The 20,642-nt window shown below is 43.3% G+C and overlaps 1 protein-coding gene across 1 annotated transcript in view; it reads left to right on the top strand.

Moving 5' to 3' along the window:
- The first annotated feature begins 9,174 nt into the window (after positions 1–9,174).
- LOC139367580 (LHFPL tetraspan subfamily member 3 protein-like) overlaps positions 9,175–20,642 on the top strand; it is a 19,467-nt gene continuing 7,999 nt past the window's right edge. Inside the window, exon 1 of the mRNA XM_071105837.1 lies at positions 9,175–9,580. Within this exon, the coding sequence (XP_070961938.1) occupies positions 9,175–9,580 (406 nt within the window). The remainder of the gene's footprint in view (positions 9,581–20,642) is intronic.

The raw sequence follows: 20,642 nt of genomic DNA, 5'->3' as shown, positions 1-20,642 counted from the left end.
ATAATTGAAACCCATTCATTCATTTGAGAACTTATTCTTGAGTATCCTGAATTGTTTATAATTTCCCTCCTCTAAGACAGGCCACCTAGTAATGCAGACCTTGTGCTTTGTTTGTTGAAATATTTGTATTTGTTATAATGGATTCTTGTTTCTCTTCCAATCACCTCTTTTTAAACTATATTTTTAAATTGAACCTTTATTTAACTAGGTAAATCAGTTAAGAACAAATTTTTATTTACAATGACGGCCTACCCCAGCCAAACCCTAACCCGGACAACGCTGGGCCAATTGTGCGACACCCTATGGGACTCCCAATCATGGCCGGTTGTGCTACACACCAGGATCGAACCAGGATCTGTAGTGACAGCTCTAGCGCTAAGATGCAGTGCCTTAGACCGCTGCACCACTCGGGAGCCATTTTGTAGGCCTACCTGTACTTTTCACAGAATGCAGTACTGTTGAGGCAGATTGGTCACAAAAAACTTTGTCTGTGATTGATCAATCTAAAGAATACTGAAACTTAGGTATGTTAACGGCTAAGATTTAATGAAGAAAATTCAAATAAACTAAATTCAGGAGCAAAGTCTCACAGTCAGCCTAGTCTCAGAGGTAATCAAAGTTATGGATCACAGAGGCATTTACTATAATCACATTTACGTATTTTCTGCTCACACCAAAGCCTTTCATAAACAAATAGAAACATTGCTCTGTAAGACAGGTTTCATTGAATCCAGAAACCTCCCTGTAGATTGTTTTTATAATCTGGTAAGAAAGCCACCCTACGTGACTTGGTTTGCATTATGATACATCAACTGATGCAAGGAGGGGATGGAACTTGACCTGAGAGAGGATGGCTGGTCGAGAGAAGGCTCAGTTGTGTGTGTTTTGGTTCTTATCACACCGTTTGCTCCAAGGGAACCCAGAGGGAAGGGTTTGAGGAGGAAGATTAAGGTTTCCAGTATGAGGGGAAGAAAAGTAATCACATCCATCATTAGAGGAAACACGTTTCCCTTTATGAGTTATTTATTTTCCAGGTAAAAGAGTTCCAACAAGGTACACAACTACAATTTAGTTTCACTTAATAATTTACAGAGAGATGTATGGAGCAGGATCGTTGAGATGAATCACTTGCCTTTCACTGCTACAAACAATCAGACAGAAATAATCAATTAGACCTTACTAAAACAGAAACAGCCAGAGATAAAAGACTGAAGCTAAACCTCTGAAACACCCGGACCATTTAATGACTTACACATACAAGAGGACCAATTGTTGCATTGATCCATTAAGCGTAATAGACTCCCTCATCCTTAGCCTCTAACTGACAGTGAATGTGATGGTATCTTTGCTCCAGTCGCCGAGTAGAACAAATGATGATGGATAAATGTTACTTATACCTGCTGGCTATGTCTATTGTTCTGGAGGCACACTCAATTTGGCAGCTGATCAGGCAGAAATTGAAATTCTTCACGCAGGAAAAAATAATTGAGAGAGAGAGAGAGAGAGAGAGAGAGAGAGAGAGAGAGAGAATAATTATCTGCCCATTTTCCACTCCTCTCTTTTTGGGGAGCCTCTATATCTTCTGGGTGAAAGAATGATAAACTCTGCTTTGGCCTCACTGGCTGCATCCATCTGCTGGAATACTTAATTACCCTCAGGGTGAATTCCTGTTTAGTTTTCTTGTCACAGACCAGGGGCTAGCCAGGGAAGAGAACACGCATGGCTGAAAGTTACTGTCATTATACCTGCAAACAAAGGACGTGCAGTGTCTTTATACCCTTGAGATGCCAATGCACCAGCTAGTTCCTAACCCTGATAGAGGAGGTAAACAATGTTCCAAAGAAGCCTAATCCCCTATCGAGACAGCAGGGAGAAAGACTATCCCTGGTCCTTATTGTCCTCTTCGTCCTGTGCACTCGTACAATGCAACCACACAAGTTTTGCTGAGGTGAAATGATATCATAATGGCAACATGGGCAGTTGTCAGCTCAGAGGATAGCCTGGAACACATTACAGTTACTAGTCATCACATTATATCACAAAACTGTGCCCAAACAATAACCCACTGTCACGACTTCCACCGAAGGTGGCTCCTCTCCCTGTTCTGACACTCAGCGGTCGTCGTCACCGGTCTACTAGCTGCCACCGATCCCTTTTTCTTTTCTGTTGCTTTTGTCTTGATTGTTTTCACCTGTTGCTTATTTTAGTTCATCAATGGTCTATTTAAATTTCCAGTGCCCGCCTGCTTTTGTGCGGGCTTATTCCTACTGTCTGTGGTGAAGTTGTTTTTCTCCTGCGTAATTTGTTGTATGTTATTTCCTGGTTTTTGGAGACATACCTGATTTATGGACATTGCCTGATTTTTGGCTAGACCAAGCAAAATAAACGCATCCATTGGAAGTATTGCTCTCTGCGCCTGACTCTACACCCACCACTCCTAGAATTCCGTGACAGAAGCCAGCACCAGAACATGGAGTAAGCAGGAGCAGCTTCACCCCCCATCCCATCCATGGAAGAGCGTGTCCTCCATCACACAGCCATCCTACACCGGATTGGGACGGCGATGGATCAAATGATGGAGAGATGGGAGAGGAGCGGCCTCCCTACTTCGTCTCCAGCTCCTCTTCAGCCTGCACTACCAACTTCTCCGGCGGCGTCTGGACCCAGCGCTCTTCGGCTCGCGCTCCAGAGGGAGTACGATGGAACGGCTGCCGGGTGCAAGGGGTTCTTGCTCCAGCTAGAGCTTTACCTGGCTACCGTTCGCCCGACTCCCTTGGGAGAAGAGAGTGTGAGCGTCCTCGTCTCCTGCCTGACAGGCAGAGGCCTGGAGTGGGCCAACGCGGTCTGGGAGGGTCCAGACTCAGCGAGGGACCATTACCCTGAGTTCACCCGCCGTTTCCGGGCTGTATTCGACCACCCACCGGAGGGTCGAGCGGCGGGTGACCCTGGCCGCTGGAGCGGGGTGGAACGACAGGGCCCTGATGGACCACTACCGGTGTAGCCTCCAGGAGGACGTCCGCAGGGAGCTAGCTTGTCGGGACACCACCCTCACACTAGACAAACTAATCGACATGTCAATCCGGCTGGACAACCTGCTAGCTGCTCGCGGGCGTCCAGAGAGGGTTCTGTTTGTTCCACCCCCCAGCACTCCCGCTCCAACACCCATGTAGTTAGGGGGTGCTGCATCTAGGGCGACTGGAGGAGGAGGCCTCCTCCAGCACCCGTTGTGGTCGGAGAGGGCACACTGCCGACCGGTGCTGGAGGAGCTTGTCTGGGAGTCGAGAGGGCAGGCAGAGCACTGCTCGGACACCCCAGGTGAGTCAGCACCAGACTCACCCAGAGCTCCCTGTTGGTCATATGTTTGTACTAATCTCTTTTCCTGAGTTTTTCCCCTCTTCCCAGCATAAGGCGCTAGTAGATTCAGGTGCAGCTGGGAGTTTTATGGACCACGGGTTCGCCCATAGGTTAGGGATTCCGTTGGTGCAGATAGGCCAACCCTTCCCCGCGCACTCCCTAGATAGTCGACCGTTAGGGTCAGGGCTGGTCAGGGAGGTCACGGTTCCACTGGACATGGTAACGCAGGGGGGTCATAAGGAGCGGATTTGTCTCTTCCTCATTGATTCTCCTGCGTTTCCAGTGATGCTGGGAATTCCCTGGTTGGCTATTCACAATCCCAAGATTTCATGGAAACGGGGGCTCTAAAGGGGTGGTCAGAGGAGTGTTCAGGTAGGTGTATAGGAGTTTTCATCGGTGCAACGACGATGGAGAGTCCAGAACAGGTTTCCACTGTGCGCATTCCCTCAGAATATGCCGATTTGGCTATCGCTTTCTGTAAAAAAGAGGGCGACCCAATTACCACCTCATCGACGAGGGGATTGTGCGATAAACCTCCGGGTAAACGTAGCACTTCCCAAGAGTCACGTGTACCTGCTGTCACATGAGGAGACGGTGGCTATGGAGACATATGTCACTGAATCTCTGGGACAGTGGTACATTCGGCCATCCACGTCACCCGTCTCCTCGAGTTTCTTTTTTGTGAAGAAGAAGGAGGGAGGTCTGCGTCAGTGCATTGATTATAGAGGTCTAAATTCCATCACAGTGGGGTTTAGTTATCCGCTACCTCTCATCGCTACAGCGGTGGAATCATTTCACGGAACACGCTTTTTCACAAAACTGGATCTGAGGAGCGTGTATAACTTGGTGCGTATCCGGGAGGGGGATGAGTGGAAGACCGCGTTTAGTACCACATCTGACCAGTCTGAGTACCTTGTCATGCCGTATGGGTTGAAGAATGCTCCAGTCGTCTTTCAATCCTTTGTAGACGAGATTCTGGACCTGCACGGGCAGGATGTGGTGGTTTATATCGATGACATTCTGATTTTTTCCACCACATGCGCCGCGCGAGTGTCTCTGGTGCGCAGGGTACTTGGGCGACTGTTGGAGCATGACCTGTACGTCAAGGCCTGGGGTATCGCATTTCCACATCTGGGGTGGTGATGGAGTGTGACCGCGTTGAGGCTGTGCGTAATTGACAGACGGTAAAGGAGGTGCAGCCAATTACTACCGGAGGTTTAGGTAAAGGAGGTGCAGCCAATTACTACCGGAGGTTTATCCGTGGTTTTGGCCAGGTGGCTGCTCCCATTACCTCACTGCTGAAGGGGGGGGGCGGTGCGTTTGCGGTGGTCAGCAGAGGCGAGCAGAGCTTTTAGTTGTCTGAAGGCGCGGTTTACCGATGCTCCCGTATTGGCTCATCCGGACCCCTCTTTGGCATTCATGGTGGAGGTGGACGCGTCCGAAGCTGGGGTTGGAGCCGTGCTGTCACTGCGCTCGGCACGCCACCGAAGCGTCGTTCCGGAGCGAAACTTTGACGTGGGGGGACCGGGAGTTGCTGGCTGTGGTAAAGCTCTGAAGGTGTGGAGACATTGGCTTGAGGGGGCTAAACACCCTTTTCTAATCTGGACTGACCACCGTAATCTGGAGTGCATCCGGGCAGCGAGGAGACTGAATCTTTGCCAGGCAAGGTGGGCCATGTTTTTCACCAGATTTCGTTTCACCATCTCTTATAGACCAGGTTCCCCTAACACTAAGGCCGACGCACTGTCCCATCTCTATGATACCGAGGAGCGGCCCATCGATCCTACTCCCATACTTACGGCCTCATGTCTGCTGGCACCGGTGGTATGAAAGGTGTACGCGGACATCGAGCGGGCGTCACGGTTAGAACCCACGCCACCATAGTGTCCAGCGGGCTGGAAGTACGTGCCGCTTGGTGTTCGTTACAAATTGATCCAGTGGGCCCACACGCTACCCTCCTCGGGTCATCCGGGAATAGAGAGGACGGTGCGTGGTCTTACGGGGAGGTACTGGTGGCCCACTTTAGCTAAGGACGTGAGATTTATTGTCTCCTCCTGTTCGGTGTGTGCTCAGAGTAAGGCTCCTAGACACCTGCCTAGGGGGCAGAGGTACACCTCTCATACAGCCCCTCCCCGTTCCACAACGGCCTTGGTCACATCTGTCGGTGGACTTCCTCACCGACCTTCCCCCGTCTCAGGGAAACACCGCGATCCTGGTCGTTGTGGATCGGTTTTCGAAGTCCTCCCGTTGCCCAGTCTCCCTAAGGCCCTGCAGACTGCGGAGGCCCTGTTTACCCAAGGTACGTTCCATCCTGGACTCTAGACGCCGGGTAAGGGACCTGCAGTACCTCACGGACTGGGAGGGGTACGGTCCGGTGGAGAGGTGCTGGGTACCGGTGGAGGACATCTTGGATCCATCACTGCTATTCCACTGCCTCCATCTGGATCGCCCTGCGCCTCGCCCGGTGTCAGGTCGAGCCGCAGGGGGTGGGGTTTCACTGTCACGACTTCCACAGAAGGTGGCTCCTCTCCCTGTTCGGGCGGCGCTACTAGCCGCCACCGATCCCTTTTTCTTTTCTGTTGGTTTCGTCTTGATTGTTGTCATCTGTTGGTGGCCCGCCTGCTTTTGTACAGGCTTATTCCTACTGTCAGTGGTGAAGTTGTTTTTCTCCTGTGTAATTTGTTTCCTGGTTTTTGGAGATATACCTGATTTATGGTCATTGACACCCACAGATGTTTTAGGGCTTTAAAACAGATTAATTTCTAGTACCATTTAGGCCAGTTTGGATGCTCAAAATAGGGCACTCCACTACAATCTCCACAGTGTAGATAATGAAGCACAGACACACAGACACACACACACAAAACAAGGTAAAGTGCAATCAGGCATGAAGAGTGTAATGAGCAGGACTAAGTTAGGAGAGTGGAGCTTGTGAATCAGAGTTAATGAAGTAATGTACAAACACAAAGTTATATTGGCTGCACTGGGTTCTGTTGGGTGCTTTACATATATATATCTACAATCTCTGGGGAGGAATTCAGATAGCGCAAGTGTCTAGATGATCTCAGCTCTTACTGTGGGTTGTTTCTGAAATCAGGCACCAGTTCTAGGGCACATATGAGTTGGAGGGGACTGCATGGGAATAAGGCAACAAGACAACGTGTCTGATAGAGTGCCTACCTCTGACACTTCAGATTCGGCATCACCAACATCACTATCCTCTCAGACAGCATCTGGACTGGCATAATCAAACACATGGATAACAATGACTCACCATGCCTTCTGTTGTCTGAACTACAGAAACTTGACTGTGATTTTGAGGAAATTGAGCAATACATTATTAGGATGGCAACAAACGCTGCCTGAATGCTGCCTTGGAGTAAGCAATATTCTGATGTCTGGTTTCTTGGGAGTAATAATGTTTCAGAGCTTAAGGTCAGAAGCGGTTTGAGGAAAGAGTCTACAGCTCCATCAAACAGATCCATTTGTACAGCAAAAAATCGAGATTGGACGTTATCTAACGGTTCAATAACTCTATCAGCATAAAGACAACATGCCCTTGCTTTTGTTGTGCTAACTTTTTCTTCCATAAAGCAGTTCAGTCATGAACAATCAAAGAAAATATACCAGACAAATTGCAGACTCTGATCACAGCCTTAACAAATTCAAGCTGCAGATTCGGTTCTTGTTGTCGAGATTAAACCAATTGTTACAAGACATTTACGGAAATAGATGTTATGAAATACTGCCCCCTGGTTTTATAAAACACAAGCATCTCTTTTTTGTATCTCTGTGACCCAATATTCTTGCAATTCGTTTTATATCCAGCAGATGGCAGCGTATGTCAAGACTAGTGTGAATTCACACTGAGGGAACTTGTTTCAATGTAGCTAGCTCGAGAACGTTTTTTTTTTTTTTGAATGAGACCCCAGAGTAGCCACAGACAAACGTAAAGACACACACAAATATAGTTCACAGATAACTCAAGGATAAACATACACATACATAATAACACTGACACTCAAGACAAAAACCTGAGCACAGCACACACAAATGTACCAAAAACATATATATACAGACAATATCTCATATTAGATGCTGTTAAATGTTGCATGGTGCACAGTGGCACAGAAACACAAGTGGGTGTTGCAGTCGGATCTCTCAGTGCATGCTATGCACAGAAGTAGTAACAACCTCTGTGAAGGATGAATGCATCCCACCACTCTATGTGTCCTGTCCTTAAATCAACTGCTGTGCTGCAGGCCTCTCTCACACTGGCTAGCAAAGCCTGTGTGTGTGTGTGTGTGTGTGTGTGTGTGTGTGTGTGTGTGTGTGTGTGTGTGTGTGTGTGTGTGTGTGTGTGTGTGTGTGTGTGTGTGTGTGTGTGTGTGTGTGTGTGTACGGTGCAGTGGAACTCCATTGGCTGTGTCCTGTTTGTTTTTTAATAAACCGTGTGTGTGCTGTCTCAGAAGGGGGAGCCTCTAACCAATTTTTTTTGTGGAGGCAGGTAGCCTAGTGGTTAGAGTGTTGGACTAGTAACTGTAAGGTTGCAAGATTGAATACCTGAGCTGACAAGGTAAAAAGCTATTGTTCTGCTCCTAAACAAGGCAGTTAACCCACTGTTCCTAGGCTGTCATAGAAAATAAGAATGTGTTCTTAACTGACTTGCCTAGTTAAATTTAAAAAAGACATTCTAGACTTTTCCTAACACAGAGATTCAAATTATTGTGTGATTCTCTTATCAACCCCTGTGTGTGGGCATGATCTCTTGACCTAGATATTCATGAAAATGTTAGTGCCAGATTAATTTTCGTTAGCGAGTAATCGATTTCAGAGAAAACAACTATTCAATCACAAACAAGATTAAAACAACATTCAATCAATTCCCATATTACTTGCTGATAGACAGTTGATATTGACCAGTTGATAGGATCATCTTTAATGGGATCATCTTTAGAAAATAAACATTCTGTCTTCTGTGGGTAGGCCTATGTCTAATCAAAATGGTTAACCTAAATCGGCATACAAACAATCGTTATAATTGTAGTAAAATAATAAGGAGGGGAGAATACCCCTCTGCTGGTTATTGTGAGGTACGTGAACGCGCCGCAATCAACAGTGCTCAGCGTCTTCTGAGAGCGCGCGAGAGAGCCAAGGAGAGACAGGACGACGAGGGGAGAGGCAGGAAGAGGGAGCGAGACAAATAGGGAAAATCCCAATAATGGAGTGGCGGCGGAGGAGGTCGGTTTCGCGAGCTCGGACTGGTCATAGTTGACGTTTTCATTTTCTCAAAATTGGATGTAAATTCTATAATTAGGGACTGTGCGCCGATATCTCTAGCTCAAAGAAGCCCTCCACGGATGCCTCAGATGCTACACGTAAACGGGGGATCCACCACTGGCACCAGGCAACAGCTTATCATTTCTGGTGGGCTTGGATGAGGATACTAAAGGACATATTTTTAAGATAGCATTGGTTGAGGATATTGCAAAACCGTATTACTGTGAAATATCCTATTTCGGACTCCACTTCTCTTTTCTAAGGAACGATACATTATTAATTACCAGTATTATACATACATTCAACAATGTGTAGGCTTGTAGGTTCGCAGGTTGAATCTACAATGATATGGTAGCCAAAAATAAATAAATAAAGGCTAGTCAATAATAATAATTAATCAACGTATTTTAATATAAAGGATTTATTCTGAATAGCTACACAACTACCAAATTTACAATCACAGCTTTCACAAACGGAGACGCGCAAAGACTGAGTGAGTCATTAAAATAACGAAAAGAAAGCTACAGTATAGTGGAAAACATGTTGCCTTCACAAGAAGCCGCCAAGAATTACCATGACAACTACATGCGGAACTCCCGCGCCATCGGGGTACTCTGGGCGATATTCACCATATGCTTTGCCATCATCAACGTGGTGGTCTTCATTCAGCCCTACTGGATCGGGGACAGTGTGAGCACGCCGCAGGTGGGTTACTTCGGCTTGTTTCACCAGTGCGTTGGAAGAGGACCGCACAACCGAGAGCTCACCTGCACGGGAAGCTTCGCCGAGTTCAGCTCCATCCCCTCCGGCGCCTTCAAAGCGGCGTCGGTCTTCGTGTTTCTGTCCATGGTGCTGATTCTGGGCTGCATCGCCTGCATGGCGCTCTTCTTCTTCTGCAACACCGGTACCGTCTACAAGACTTGTGCCTGGATGCAGCTCCTATGTGGTACGTAAAATCAATGGAAACTCAGTTACACAATATTGTTTCAGCAATGGGGTATAGGATTTTCACTGGTTTGTCACAGGCGACTGAAAACACATGGATCTACTGGTTACATGCAAACAACCTTGTCAAAAAAAATTGCAACATGCTGCCTGTGCTGCTGCTATTGCTAAGGATGATGGGTTATATCTATAGGCAGATTAGATTCACCTCGCTACAAAATCATTTTGACTTCACATTTCTACACAGATTCCAAACTCTCTGGGCTTACTGGGAGTGGAAGTTGGATGACTTCATGTCATTTTCCATTGTCACTCAGTCATGAGTCATGGAACTGTGGAAGGAAGACAGATATCCTATAGTCTGTCATACTGACCCACATTGAGCTCTAGCGATTGCAGAAGAAGCATTAATTTGCTCAACAAAGCAGTCTCAAAAACAGTCAACACTACAAAAGGCCTCCTTCTGTTGGGTGGATGCATTCCTTCAACCATGACCTGACCACATAGAGAGCTGCCCTCTTGATAAATAGAAGAAACAGGTAGGGGGAAATGAAAACAGGTCATTTATGGAACTTAATTCCCTCACTCCCACTCAGATCTATACCTCAAGGACCTCCCAGAGTGGATTATAAATTCATCAATGCGGGTCGTTCCATTTAATTTCAGCAAGACACCCACCATCTCAGATTGTTTTGAAATGGTTTATGTAGTTAGAAAAATATACGATAAGCATTCCTGCAACATTATTTTGTTGAAAGACAATTTTAACTCTGACAAATTTGGACAGTTCAATTTATATGATTCATACAGTGCCTTCAGAAAGTTTCCACACCCCTTGACTTTTCTGCATTGGTTGTGTTTACAGTCTGAATTGAAAATGGATTACATTTAGATTTTGTGTCACTGATCTACACACAATACCCCATAATGTCAAAATGTCATTCTGTTTTTAGAAATGTTTACAAATGAATTCAAAATGAAAAGCTGAAATGTCTCAAGTCAATAAGTATTCAACCCTTTTATTATGGCAAGCCTAAATAAGTTCAGGAGTATAAATGTGCTTAACAAGTCACATAATAAGTTGCATGGATTCAATAATAATAGTGTTAAACATGATTTTCAATTACTACCCCATCTCTGTGCCCCACACATACAATTATTTGTAAAGGTCCCTTAGTCGATCAGTGAATTTCAAGCACAGATTCATCCACAAAGACCAGGGATGTTTTCTAATGGTTCGCAAAGAGCACCTGTTGGTAGGGCGGTAACCAGTTGCCGGGGAGGAAGGAAACCGCTCAGCGATTTCAACATGAGGCCAATGGTGATTTTAAAACAGTTACTGAGTTTAATGGCTGTGGTAGGACATAACTGAGGAAGGATCAACTAATATAAATTACAGATTGAAAAGGAGGAAGCCTGTAAAGAATAAAAAATATTCCAAAACATGGATCCTGTTTGCAATAAGGCACTACTGTAAAACATTTGCAAATAAATGACATTTTCCTGAATACAAAGCGTTATGTTTTGGGCAAATCCAACACAACACATCACTGAGTACCGCTTCATAGTTTTAATCATGGTAGTGTCTGCGTCATGTTATGGGTATGCTTGTCATTGGCAAGGACTCAGAAGTTATTTTTGATTAAAAGAAATGGAATAAAGCTAAGCATAGGCAAAATCCTAGAGAAAAACTTGGTTCAGTCTGCTTTCCAACATACACTGGGAGACATTCACCTTTCAGCAGCACAATTACCTAAAACACAAGGCTATAACATCACAGGATGAAACCAATATGCAGACACAGGAGGCAGATGGTCTGAGTCTCTGATATTTATTAATAGGCAAGGGGCAGGCATGAGGCAGGTTGAAGACAGGCAGAAGTTCGTAAACTGGGTCAGAGTCAGATGGGTACAGGACGGCAGACAGGCTCGAGGTCAGGGAAGGCAGAATGGTATGGCAGACAGGCTCAGGGTCAGGGCAGGCAGCAATGGTCAGAACCAGCAGGACTGGAAAACAGGGACCAGAAAAACAGGCATACAGAAAAACATGATGGTAGGCTTGATGAGACAATATGAACTGGAAACAGACAAACAGAAAACACCGGTATAAATACACAGGGGATAATGGTGACAAATGGGAGACACCTGGTGGGGTGTGGAGACAAGCCAAGACAGGTGAAACAGATCAGGGTGTGACAAAGGCCAAACATACACTGGAGTTGCTTACCAAGACGACATTGAATGTTCCTGAGTGGCCTAGTTACAGTTTTGACTTAGATCGGCAAATATATGGCAAGTTTGAATAATATTTTAAAGAATAATGGACAATTTGGAACAAATCACATCTTAACAATGACTAAGATCTCAGTAATCCAAATAAATGTTTGAAAGCCACCTGGAGACGCCCCAACTCCACACCAAGCCCTCCCCAATGGCCAGTATACAGTATCAGTTCTCTATGTTTGACAAGTTATATGAAGCTGTGGCTTGGCGTATTGTTTATTCATACTATGTAATGTATTCTTAGTGAATTAGTACCAGGTTTTGCCCACTAGATGCTGCTGTTCTGCTATTACTGCCACAGCCTTTATCCATGTATTAAATGGAACCCTTTGCAACTTTGGGTAGAAAACCCATAGCTTTCGCTCAGGATGGAAATAAATGGTGTGATCATCCTTTCAATTCAAGCCAGTCCTCCATGAAAGCAATTCAAACACATACAAACTGTCCTTCTCTTGAATCTAATCTGCTCAATGAAGTAAATCTGTGTAACTAAATGCACTCTTAGAAAAAAGAGTTCCAAAAGGGTTCTTTGGCTGTCCCCATAGGATAACCCTTTTTGTTTCCAGGTAGAACCCTTTTTGGTTTCAGGTAGAACCTTTTTGGGTTCTGTGTAGAACCCGACATGAAACCCAAAAGGGTTCTTCAAAGAGTTATCTTATGGGGATAGCGAAGAACCCTTTTAGGTTCTAGATAGCACCTTTTTTTTCTAAGAGTGTGCCCACACACCAACAGAGATCTGCTAGTGTTGGGTTGACTGGCTAAAGCTTAAGCTGCATCTGGGAAATGGCCCAAGTGTGTGTAGTTTATTCCCTTCAATAAAGGTTTGGATTAGTTAGACCATTCCTTGTCAAGCAAACCAATAGGCTACAGGAGTTCTAATGGTTTAAATGTTATGGTCTTCAATGGTAAAAATCCCAAATACAATGCCTTCAGAAAGTATACTGAACAAAAATATAAACGCAACAGGCAGGGGCACAGCCGTGGGTGGGCCTGGGAGGGCATAGGCCCACCCACTTGGGAGCCAAAACCATCCACTTGGAAGCCATGCCCAGCCAATCAGAATGAGTTTTTCCCAAAAAAAGGGCTTAATTACAGACAGACATACTCCTCAGTTTCATCAGCAGTCCTGTTGGCTGGTCTCAGACAATCCCTCAGGTGAAGAAGCTAGATGTAGAGGTCGTGAGCTGGCATGGTTACACATTGTCTGCAGTTGTGAGGCCAGTTGGACGTACTGCCAAATTCCCTAAAACGAATTTGCAGTCGGCTTATGGTAGAGAAATTAACATTAAATTCTCTGGCAATAGTTCTGGTGGACATCCCCGCAGTCAACATGCCAATTACACACTCCTTCAAAACTTCAGACAACTGTGGCATTGTGTTGTGTGACAAAACTGAACATTTTAGAGTGAACATTTTGTCCCAATTACAAGGTTCAGCTGTGTTCTGATCATTATGTTTAATCAGCTTATTGATATGCCACACCTGTCAGGTAGATGGATTATCTTGGCAAAGGAGAAATGTTCACTAACAGGGATACAAACAAATTTGTGCACAAATTGTGAATGGAAAATTCCTGGGATCTTTCATTTCAGCTCATGAAACATGGGACCAATGCTTTTCATGTTGCGATTATATTGTTGTTCAGTATATTTATATACTGATTTTTATTTATTTATATATATATATATTTATATTCCACATTTTGTTGTGTTACAGCCTGAATTCAAAATTGATTAAATCTTTTTTTTCTCACACATCTGCACACAATACCTCATAATGACAAAGTGAAAACATGTTTTTAGACATTTTTGCAAATTTATTGAAAATGAAATTCAGAAATATCTCATTTACGTAACTATTTACACCCCTGAGTCAATACTTTGGCAGCGATTACAGCTGTGAGTCTTTCTGGGTAAGTCTCAAAGAGCTTTCCACACCTGGATTGTACAACGTTTGCCCACTATTCATTTCAACATTCTTCAAGCTCTGTCAAATTGTTTGTTGATCATTGCTAGACAACCATTTTCAGGTCTTGCCATAGATTTTCAAGTTGATCGAAGTAAAAACTGTAACTATGCCACTCAGGAACATTCACTGTCTTCTTGGTAAACAACTCCAGTGGAGATGGTGTTTTAGGATATTGCCCTGCTTAAAGGTAAACGCATCTCACAGTGTTTGGTGGAAAGCAAACTAAACCAGGTTTTCCTGAAGGATTTTGCCTGTGCTTAGCTCCATTCTGTCATTTTTCTATCCTGAAAAACTCCAGAGTCCTTAAAGATTACAAGCATTCCCATAGCAGCCACCACTATACTTGAAAATATGGCGAGTGGTGCTCAGTAATGTGTTGTATTGGATTTGCCCCAAACATACAGTAAAACTTTGAGTTCTGGACAAAAAGTTAATTGCTTTGCCACATGTACCGCAGTATTACTTTAGTGCCTTGTTGCAACAGGATGCGTGTTTTGTAATATTTTTATTCTGCACTGGCTTCCTTCTTTTCACTCTGTCAATTAGGTTGGTAATTGTGGAGTAATTACAAGGCTGTTGATCCATGCTCAGTTGTCTCCTAATCACAGCCATTCAACTCTGTAACTGTTTTTAAGTCACCGTTGGCTTCATGGTGAAATCCCTGAGCGGTTTCATTCCTATCCGGGTGTATTGAACACCATTCAAAGTGTTATTAATAACTTCACCATGCTCAAAGGGATATTCAATGTCTGCTTTTTTTTTACCCATCTACCAATAGGTGCCCTTCGTTACGAGGCATTGGAAAACCTCCCTGGTCTTTATGGTTGAATCTGTGTTTGAAATTCAGTGCTCGTCTGAGGGACCTTACAGATAATTGTGTATGGTACAGGTAGTCATATCCTGCAGTCAAATGACCAAATAGCCCTCTAGTGGCCTCGTGGGTGGACTGTTATTTCATAATTAATACAAATGATTTAAATAAACCCGTCGAAAATGTGGTGTTTCCATATGAAAAGGTTATTATATTTCAGTCTCAACATTGAATACATTTCAACTCTATTTTATTTATTTTATTTTCACTAGGCAAGTCAGTTAAGAACACATTTTTATTTTCAATGACGGCCTAGGAACAGTGCCTGTTCAGGGGCAGAACGACAGATTTGTACCTTGTCAGCTGGGGGGTTTGAACTTGCAGCCTTTCGGTTACAAGTCCAATGCTCTAACCGCCCCATGTCTATATCTGACATGGTACAGGTGTCTTACATTTGTAAGCACATAACCATGTGTGTGAGGTGTATACTTTTGTTTCAAAGTAGATGTGACTAAGACTACCAAGAAACACTCTGTGTGAGCCTGTTTTAGCCCACTGGAGGAAAAGGTTCAACACTATTTTTGCACACAGAGTGAATCCAAACAACTTATTAAGCACATTTCTACTACTGAACTTATTATGGCTTGCCATAACAAAGGGGTTGAAAACTTATTGACTATTGACATTTCAGCTTTTCATTTTTTATTAATTTGTTAAAAAAAATAGGAAAACATAATTTGCTTTGACGTTATAGGGTATTGTGTGTAGGTCAGTGACAAAACAAATGGTCAATGTAATCCATTTAAATGATTTCTATAAGACAACAACAACATGTAGAAAAAGTCAAGGGGTGTGAATACTTTCTGAAAGCACTGTAATGGTAATGTATTGGGTTGGGTTTAATTGTAAATGTCACTCATCAAACAACATATAGGAGATGTTTTCTAATCATTTTAGGGTAAAACATAAGACTGCTATGTATTGGTTTTATTTGGGTCTTCACAACATTTTAGTCACTAGCCCATTTCTCCATCACATTTTTGGTCTTGTAGGAAAAGTCTTAATATGATAATTGCATCATAGGGATAGCCCTCTCAGAGAGCTGTCATTTGTTGGACTATTCGAGAAGAGTTTGGTTAAAGCATTAGGTTGCTAAGAGAATGACAAACTGAATTGCTTTCATGGAGGACTGGCTTGACTTGTATGGATGACCATACAATGTCTTTTCATCATGAGCAAAAGCTATTGGTGATATGATATGATATGAATCCTATGAATTGAAATGGCCAATTTGGGTGCAATCAAATAAGCTTAATTTCTCATAGTTCAAATAAACTTTCAACAAAATAATGTTTCAGGGATACTAATCTTATCTGTGTCTAACTACAGAAACATTTTCAGACAATCTGAGATGGTGGGTGTCGAAAACCTCTTCCGTGTGCTTTTTGAGGTGGATCGACTCATGAGATGCACAAACGTGTGGGAGTAAGAATAACTCAACAGTCAGCAGACTGAGAGCAGAAAAATATCAGCAGTTTTTTCTGTTTGTATTGTTGTTTTCTTCATCTGTCCACTCTCCTTTCTGATCTGCAGAGTCAGTTTGTTTGGTTGGAAGAATGTTCAACCATCAGCAAGATGGAGGAACAGAGAATCCATGAACTAATATGCACTATGCACTTTTATGAAATTAGAAAAAACATGCATGGTGGTATACATGCTGGTATTCATCACATAAAGCGGGATTAAAATGTATTTAATTGTAATTTTTTTGTCAACGATCTACACAAAAAACTCTCTATAAAAAAAATATATATATATAAAAATAAAACATAGCTTGATTAGATAACTATTCAACCCCCTTATTCAATACATGTTAGAATCATCTTTTGCAGCAATTACAGATGTGAGTCTTTATGGGTAAGTCTCTAAAGCTTTTCACACCTAGATTGTGCAACATTTGCACATTATTATTTTCAAAGTTCTTCAAGCTCTGTCAAATTGGTTGTTGATCATTGCTAGACAACCATTTTCAGGTCTTGCTAAGTCAAAACAGTAAGTCGGCCAGTCAAGAACATTCACTGTCTTCTTGGTCAACAACTTCAGTGTTGATGTGGCCTTGTGTTTTTATTTATTTTCCCACTGAAAGGGGACTTCATCTCCCAGTGTTTGGTGGAAAGCAGACTGAACCAGGTTTTCCTCTAGGATTTTGCCTGTGCTTAGCTCCATTCCGCTTATTTTTTATCCTGACAAACTCCCCAGTCCTTAACGATTACAAGAATACCCATAACATGATGCAGCCACCACTATGTTTGAAAATATGGAGTGGTACAGTATTGTGTTGTATTGGATTTGACCCAAACATAACACTTTGTATTCAGGACAAAGAGTAAATTGCTTTGCCACATTTGTTGCAGTATTATTTTAGTATCTTATTGCTAACAGGATGTATGTATCCTCCACTGGCTTCCTTCTTTTCACTCTGTCAATTAGGGGTTTGTATTGTGGAAAAACTACAATGTTGTATATCCATCCTCAGTTTTCTCCTATCACAGCCATTCAATTCTGTAACTGTTTTAAAGTCACCATTGGCCTCATGGTGAAATCCCTGAGCGGTTTCCTTCCTCTCCGGCAACTGAGTTAGGAACGATGCCTGTATCGAATATCTACTTTTTTTAAACACATCTACCAATAGGTGCTCTTCTGTGCGAGGCATTGGAAAACCTCCCTAGTCTTTGTGGTTGAATCTGAAGGCACTTTTGCAATTGAGGCCCTTTCACCATTCCCAGTGGCTACTGGATCAGCTCCAACTTGGTACAGGGTATAGCCTTGCGATGAGGCTGCATCTGCTACCCTGTGTACAGGTGAGTGGCCTGATAGTGTTGGCTATGGGGCTAATGCTCTCACCACTGAGGAGATGATAGTTTAATCAGCTGCTGTATCCTGGTACGTGGCATAGAGCTTTGGCAGAGCGTGGTGCCAACAGCGGGCCGGCCCTGGGAAGAGGACAAAGAGTACCAGCTGCTCTTCTCAGTGCCCGTGACCTTCCTCATGGAGAGTACCATCATGGTTCTCCTCTTCAGTCAGGCAAGCTCAATGTTGTATGTTGTACTATACAAAACCATAAACTGTACTGTTCTCTTATTATCCCTACTGCAGTTACAGAAAAGGAATACACATATTTTCTCTGTTTTTCTTAGTGAGTTTATATGACAGGATCTCTGAACTGCCTGTCTTGCTCCACTCTGTCTCCGGCGAATGCTCTTTTAAAGTGCAACTGAACGCAAAAACAACTTCTCTGGTTGAATACGGCCCATGTTGCATCACTATTCATCCCAAAAGTTTATTTCTGTGCCAAAATGTACTAACATGTGTAAGTAGGATCATTTCATAAAGTCAATATATTCCAAAACAGAGTTTTGTGAGATTTGTGGACCTGAGGATGTCACAACTTAATGACGGTTGGGTTTTGATTTCAATCCTGCCCACACGGGACCACTGCCTGGCACATTCTAATCACGGCTGGCAGTAATCAAATCATCCGTATCACAGCTACCCGATGTGCTGCAGTGCACACTATCCAATCGCTCACCAGAATCAACCTGAAACCTAATTTATTTACAGACAGCTGAACTAACCATTAGCATGAAGCGCCTCAGACTTTTTTAGACAACAATATATGCAAGACTTTGTCGCAAATGTCATGTTGAAAGAATGAGATTCATTTTTCATATACGGGCGGCTTGGGTTTTTTCTCCAGCTGAAATATCCTCACATTCGTGTCCTAACATTAGCACAAACACAATCTTCATCAAAGATACAGTAGCTACATCTAGAAAGCAGGAAATGCAGTACGCTCGAAGCAGGATTCCCTGACTAACCATGTTCAAGTTTGTCATGCTGGGTCACGCGGTTGCTAAGCCATTCAGTACAGAGCCAGAAACGGAAGAAGAAGCGAGACATCTCTCTCCCTCAATTTTTCTGGTTCATTTACAGTCAATGAACTAAGCAGACCAGACCCAGTTGCTAATGCATTGGTGCTTCTGGGAGGGCAACCCTGTTAAGCAGACCGGAACTGGCCATTTTTTCCCCCAATGGTAAACAGCCTGAGTGGGACATCTTCATTTATCCACCATCTTTGCGGTGGCCTGTTCTGGACGGTGACTGAAGAGGGACAAATGACATTACTGCCAGTATACGAAATAGCAAACATAACACACCCACATAGAATAACACCCCCAAGACACAAGTCTCGTTTTTCTTAACGAGTACCGGAAAAGCCCAGGTGGAATCGATAAGTTTAGCCCCTCTTTGTCATTTCGCTGGTGCCCTGCAACTGTGTTAGACAGAAGGAGGAGAAATCAATCACACAATCCATCCCAAACACATCAAGAGAGGAATAGATAGCATACTGACCAAAATGGAAAAAGACAGACAGTGGAAAGAAAAAGTATGTGAATCCTTTTCTGCATAAATTGGTCATAAAATGTGATCTGATCTTCATATAGGTCACAACAATAGACAAACACAGTCTACTTAAACTAATAACACACAAGCAATTCTACGTTTTCATGTCTTTATTGAACATACTGTGTAAATATTCACAGTGCAGGGTGGGAAAAGTATGTGAATCCTTGGATTTATTAACTGGTTGACCCTCCTTTGGCAGAAATAACCTCAACCAAACATTTTCTGCAGTTGAGGATCAGACCTGCACAATGTTCAGGAGGAATTTTGGACCATTCCTCTTTACAAAACAGTTTCAGTTCAGCGATATTCTTGGGATGTCTGGTGTGAACTGCTCTCGAGATCATGCCACAGCATCTCAATCGGGTTGAGGTCAGGACTCTGACTGGGCCACTCCAGAAGGCGTTTATTAAGACATTCTCCTGCAAAATGTCTTGATAAACTTGGGAATTCATTTTTCCGTCGATGATAGCAAGCTGTCCAGGCCCTGAGGCAGCAAAGCAGCCCCAAACCATGATGCTCCCTCCACCATACTTTACAGTTGGGTTAAGGTTTTGATGTTGGTGTGCTGTGCTGTGCCTTTTTTTTCTCCACACATAGTGTTGTGTGTTCCTTCCAAACAACTCAACTGCAGTTTCATCTGTCCACAGAATATTTTGCCAGTAGCGCTGTGGAACATCCAGGTGCACTTTTGCAAACTTCAGACATGCAGCAATGTGGCTTCTTCCATGGTGTCCTCCCATGAACACCATTCTTGTTTAGTGTTTTACGTATCGTAGACTCGTCAACAGAGATGTTAGCAAGTCTTTAGCTGACACTCTAGGATTCTTCTTAACCTCATTGAGCATTCAATGAGTTAGCTGACTCCTGACTCCAATTAGCTTTTGGATAAGTCATTAGCCGAGGAATTCACATAGTTTTTCCATCCTATACTGTGAATGTTTAAATGATGTATTCAATATAGACAAGAAAAATACAATAATTTGTGTGTTATTAGTTTAAGCACACTATATTTGTCTATTGTTGTGACTTAGATGAAGATCAGATCAAATTTGATGACCAATTTATGCAGAAATCCAGGTAATTCCAAAGGGTTCACATACTTTTTATTGCCACTGTAAGGCCATGCAAGTGTATACGATAGCTGTTCTCCCAGAAGTACAAGATATGCTAATTGTTATGTGTCCCTCCAAAATAATAGTGCATAACTTGAAAGAGGAAAGCCTGATTTCTACAGGCCAGTGGTTTCTAACTCTTCACCCCATCTCCCATAGGACCTCCATCAACTCATCTCTCACTCATGTCCTGACCCTTTCTCCCTGAAATATTAAACAGAACTAAGCATGACACACTCTGCTCCGATCTCTACTCAGTTTACAACTAGCTACTCCTGCAGCATCCTACTATATTCCTTTTAAAGAGACATTTCACTCAAAAACGATCTTTTGGTATTTATTTTTCATTAGTCCACTGTTGACACGGTCCACAAATGTTTTGTGTGTCAATATCAAGATATTGGACTTTTGTAAGAAGCAAAA

This window comes from Oncorhynchus clarkii, chromosome 16 (genome assembly GCF_045791955.1).
Source record: "Oncorhynchus clarkii lewisi isolate Uvic-CL-2024 chromosome 16, UVic_Ocla_1.0, whole genome shotgun sequence".
Taxonomy (NCBI): domain Eukaryota; kingdom Metazoa; phylum Chordata; class Actinopteri; order Salmoniformes; family Salmonidae; genus Oncorhynchus; species Oncorhynchus clarkii.
Note: the sequence above shows the minus strand (reverse complement) of the source record. Positions and strands in the feature narration are given on the sequence as shown.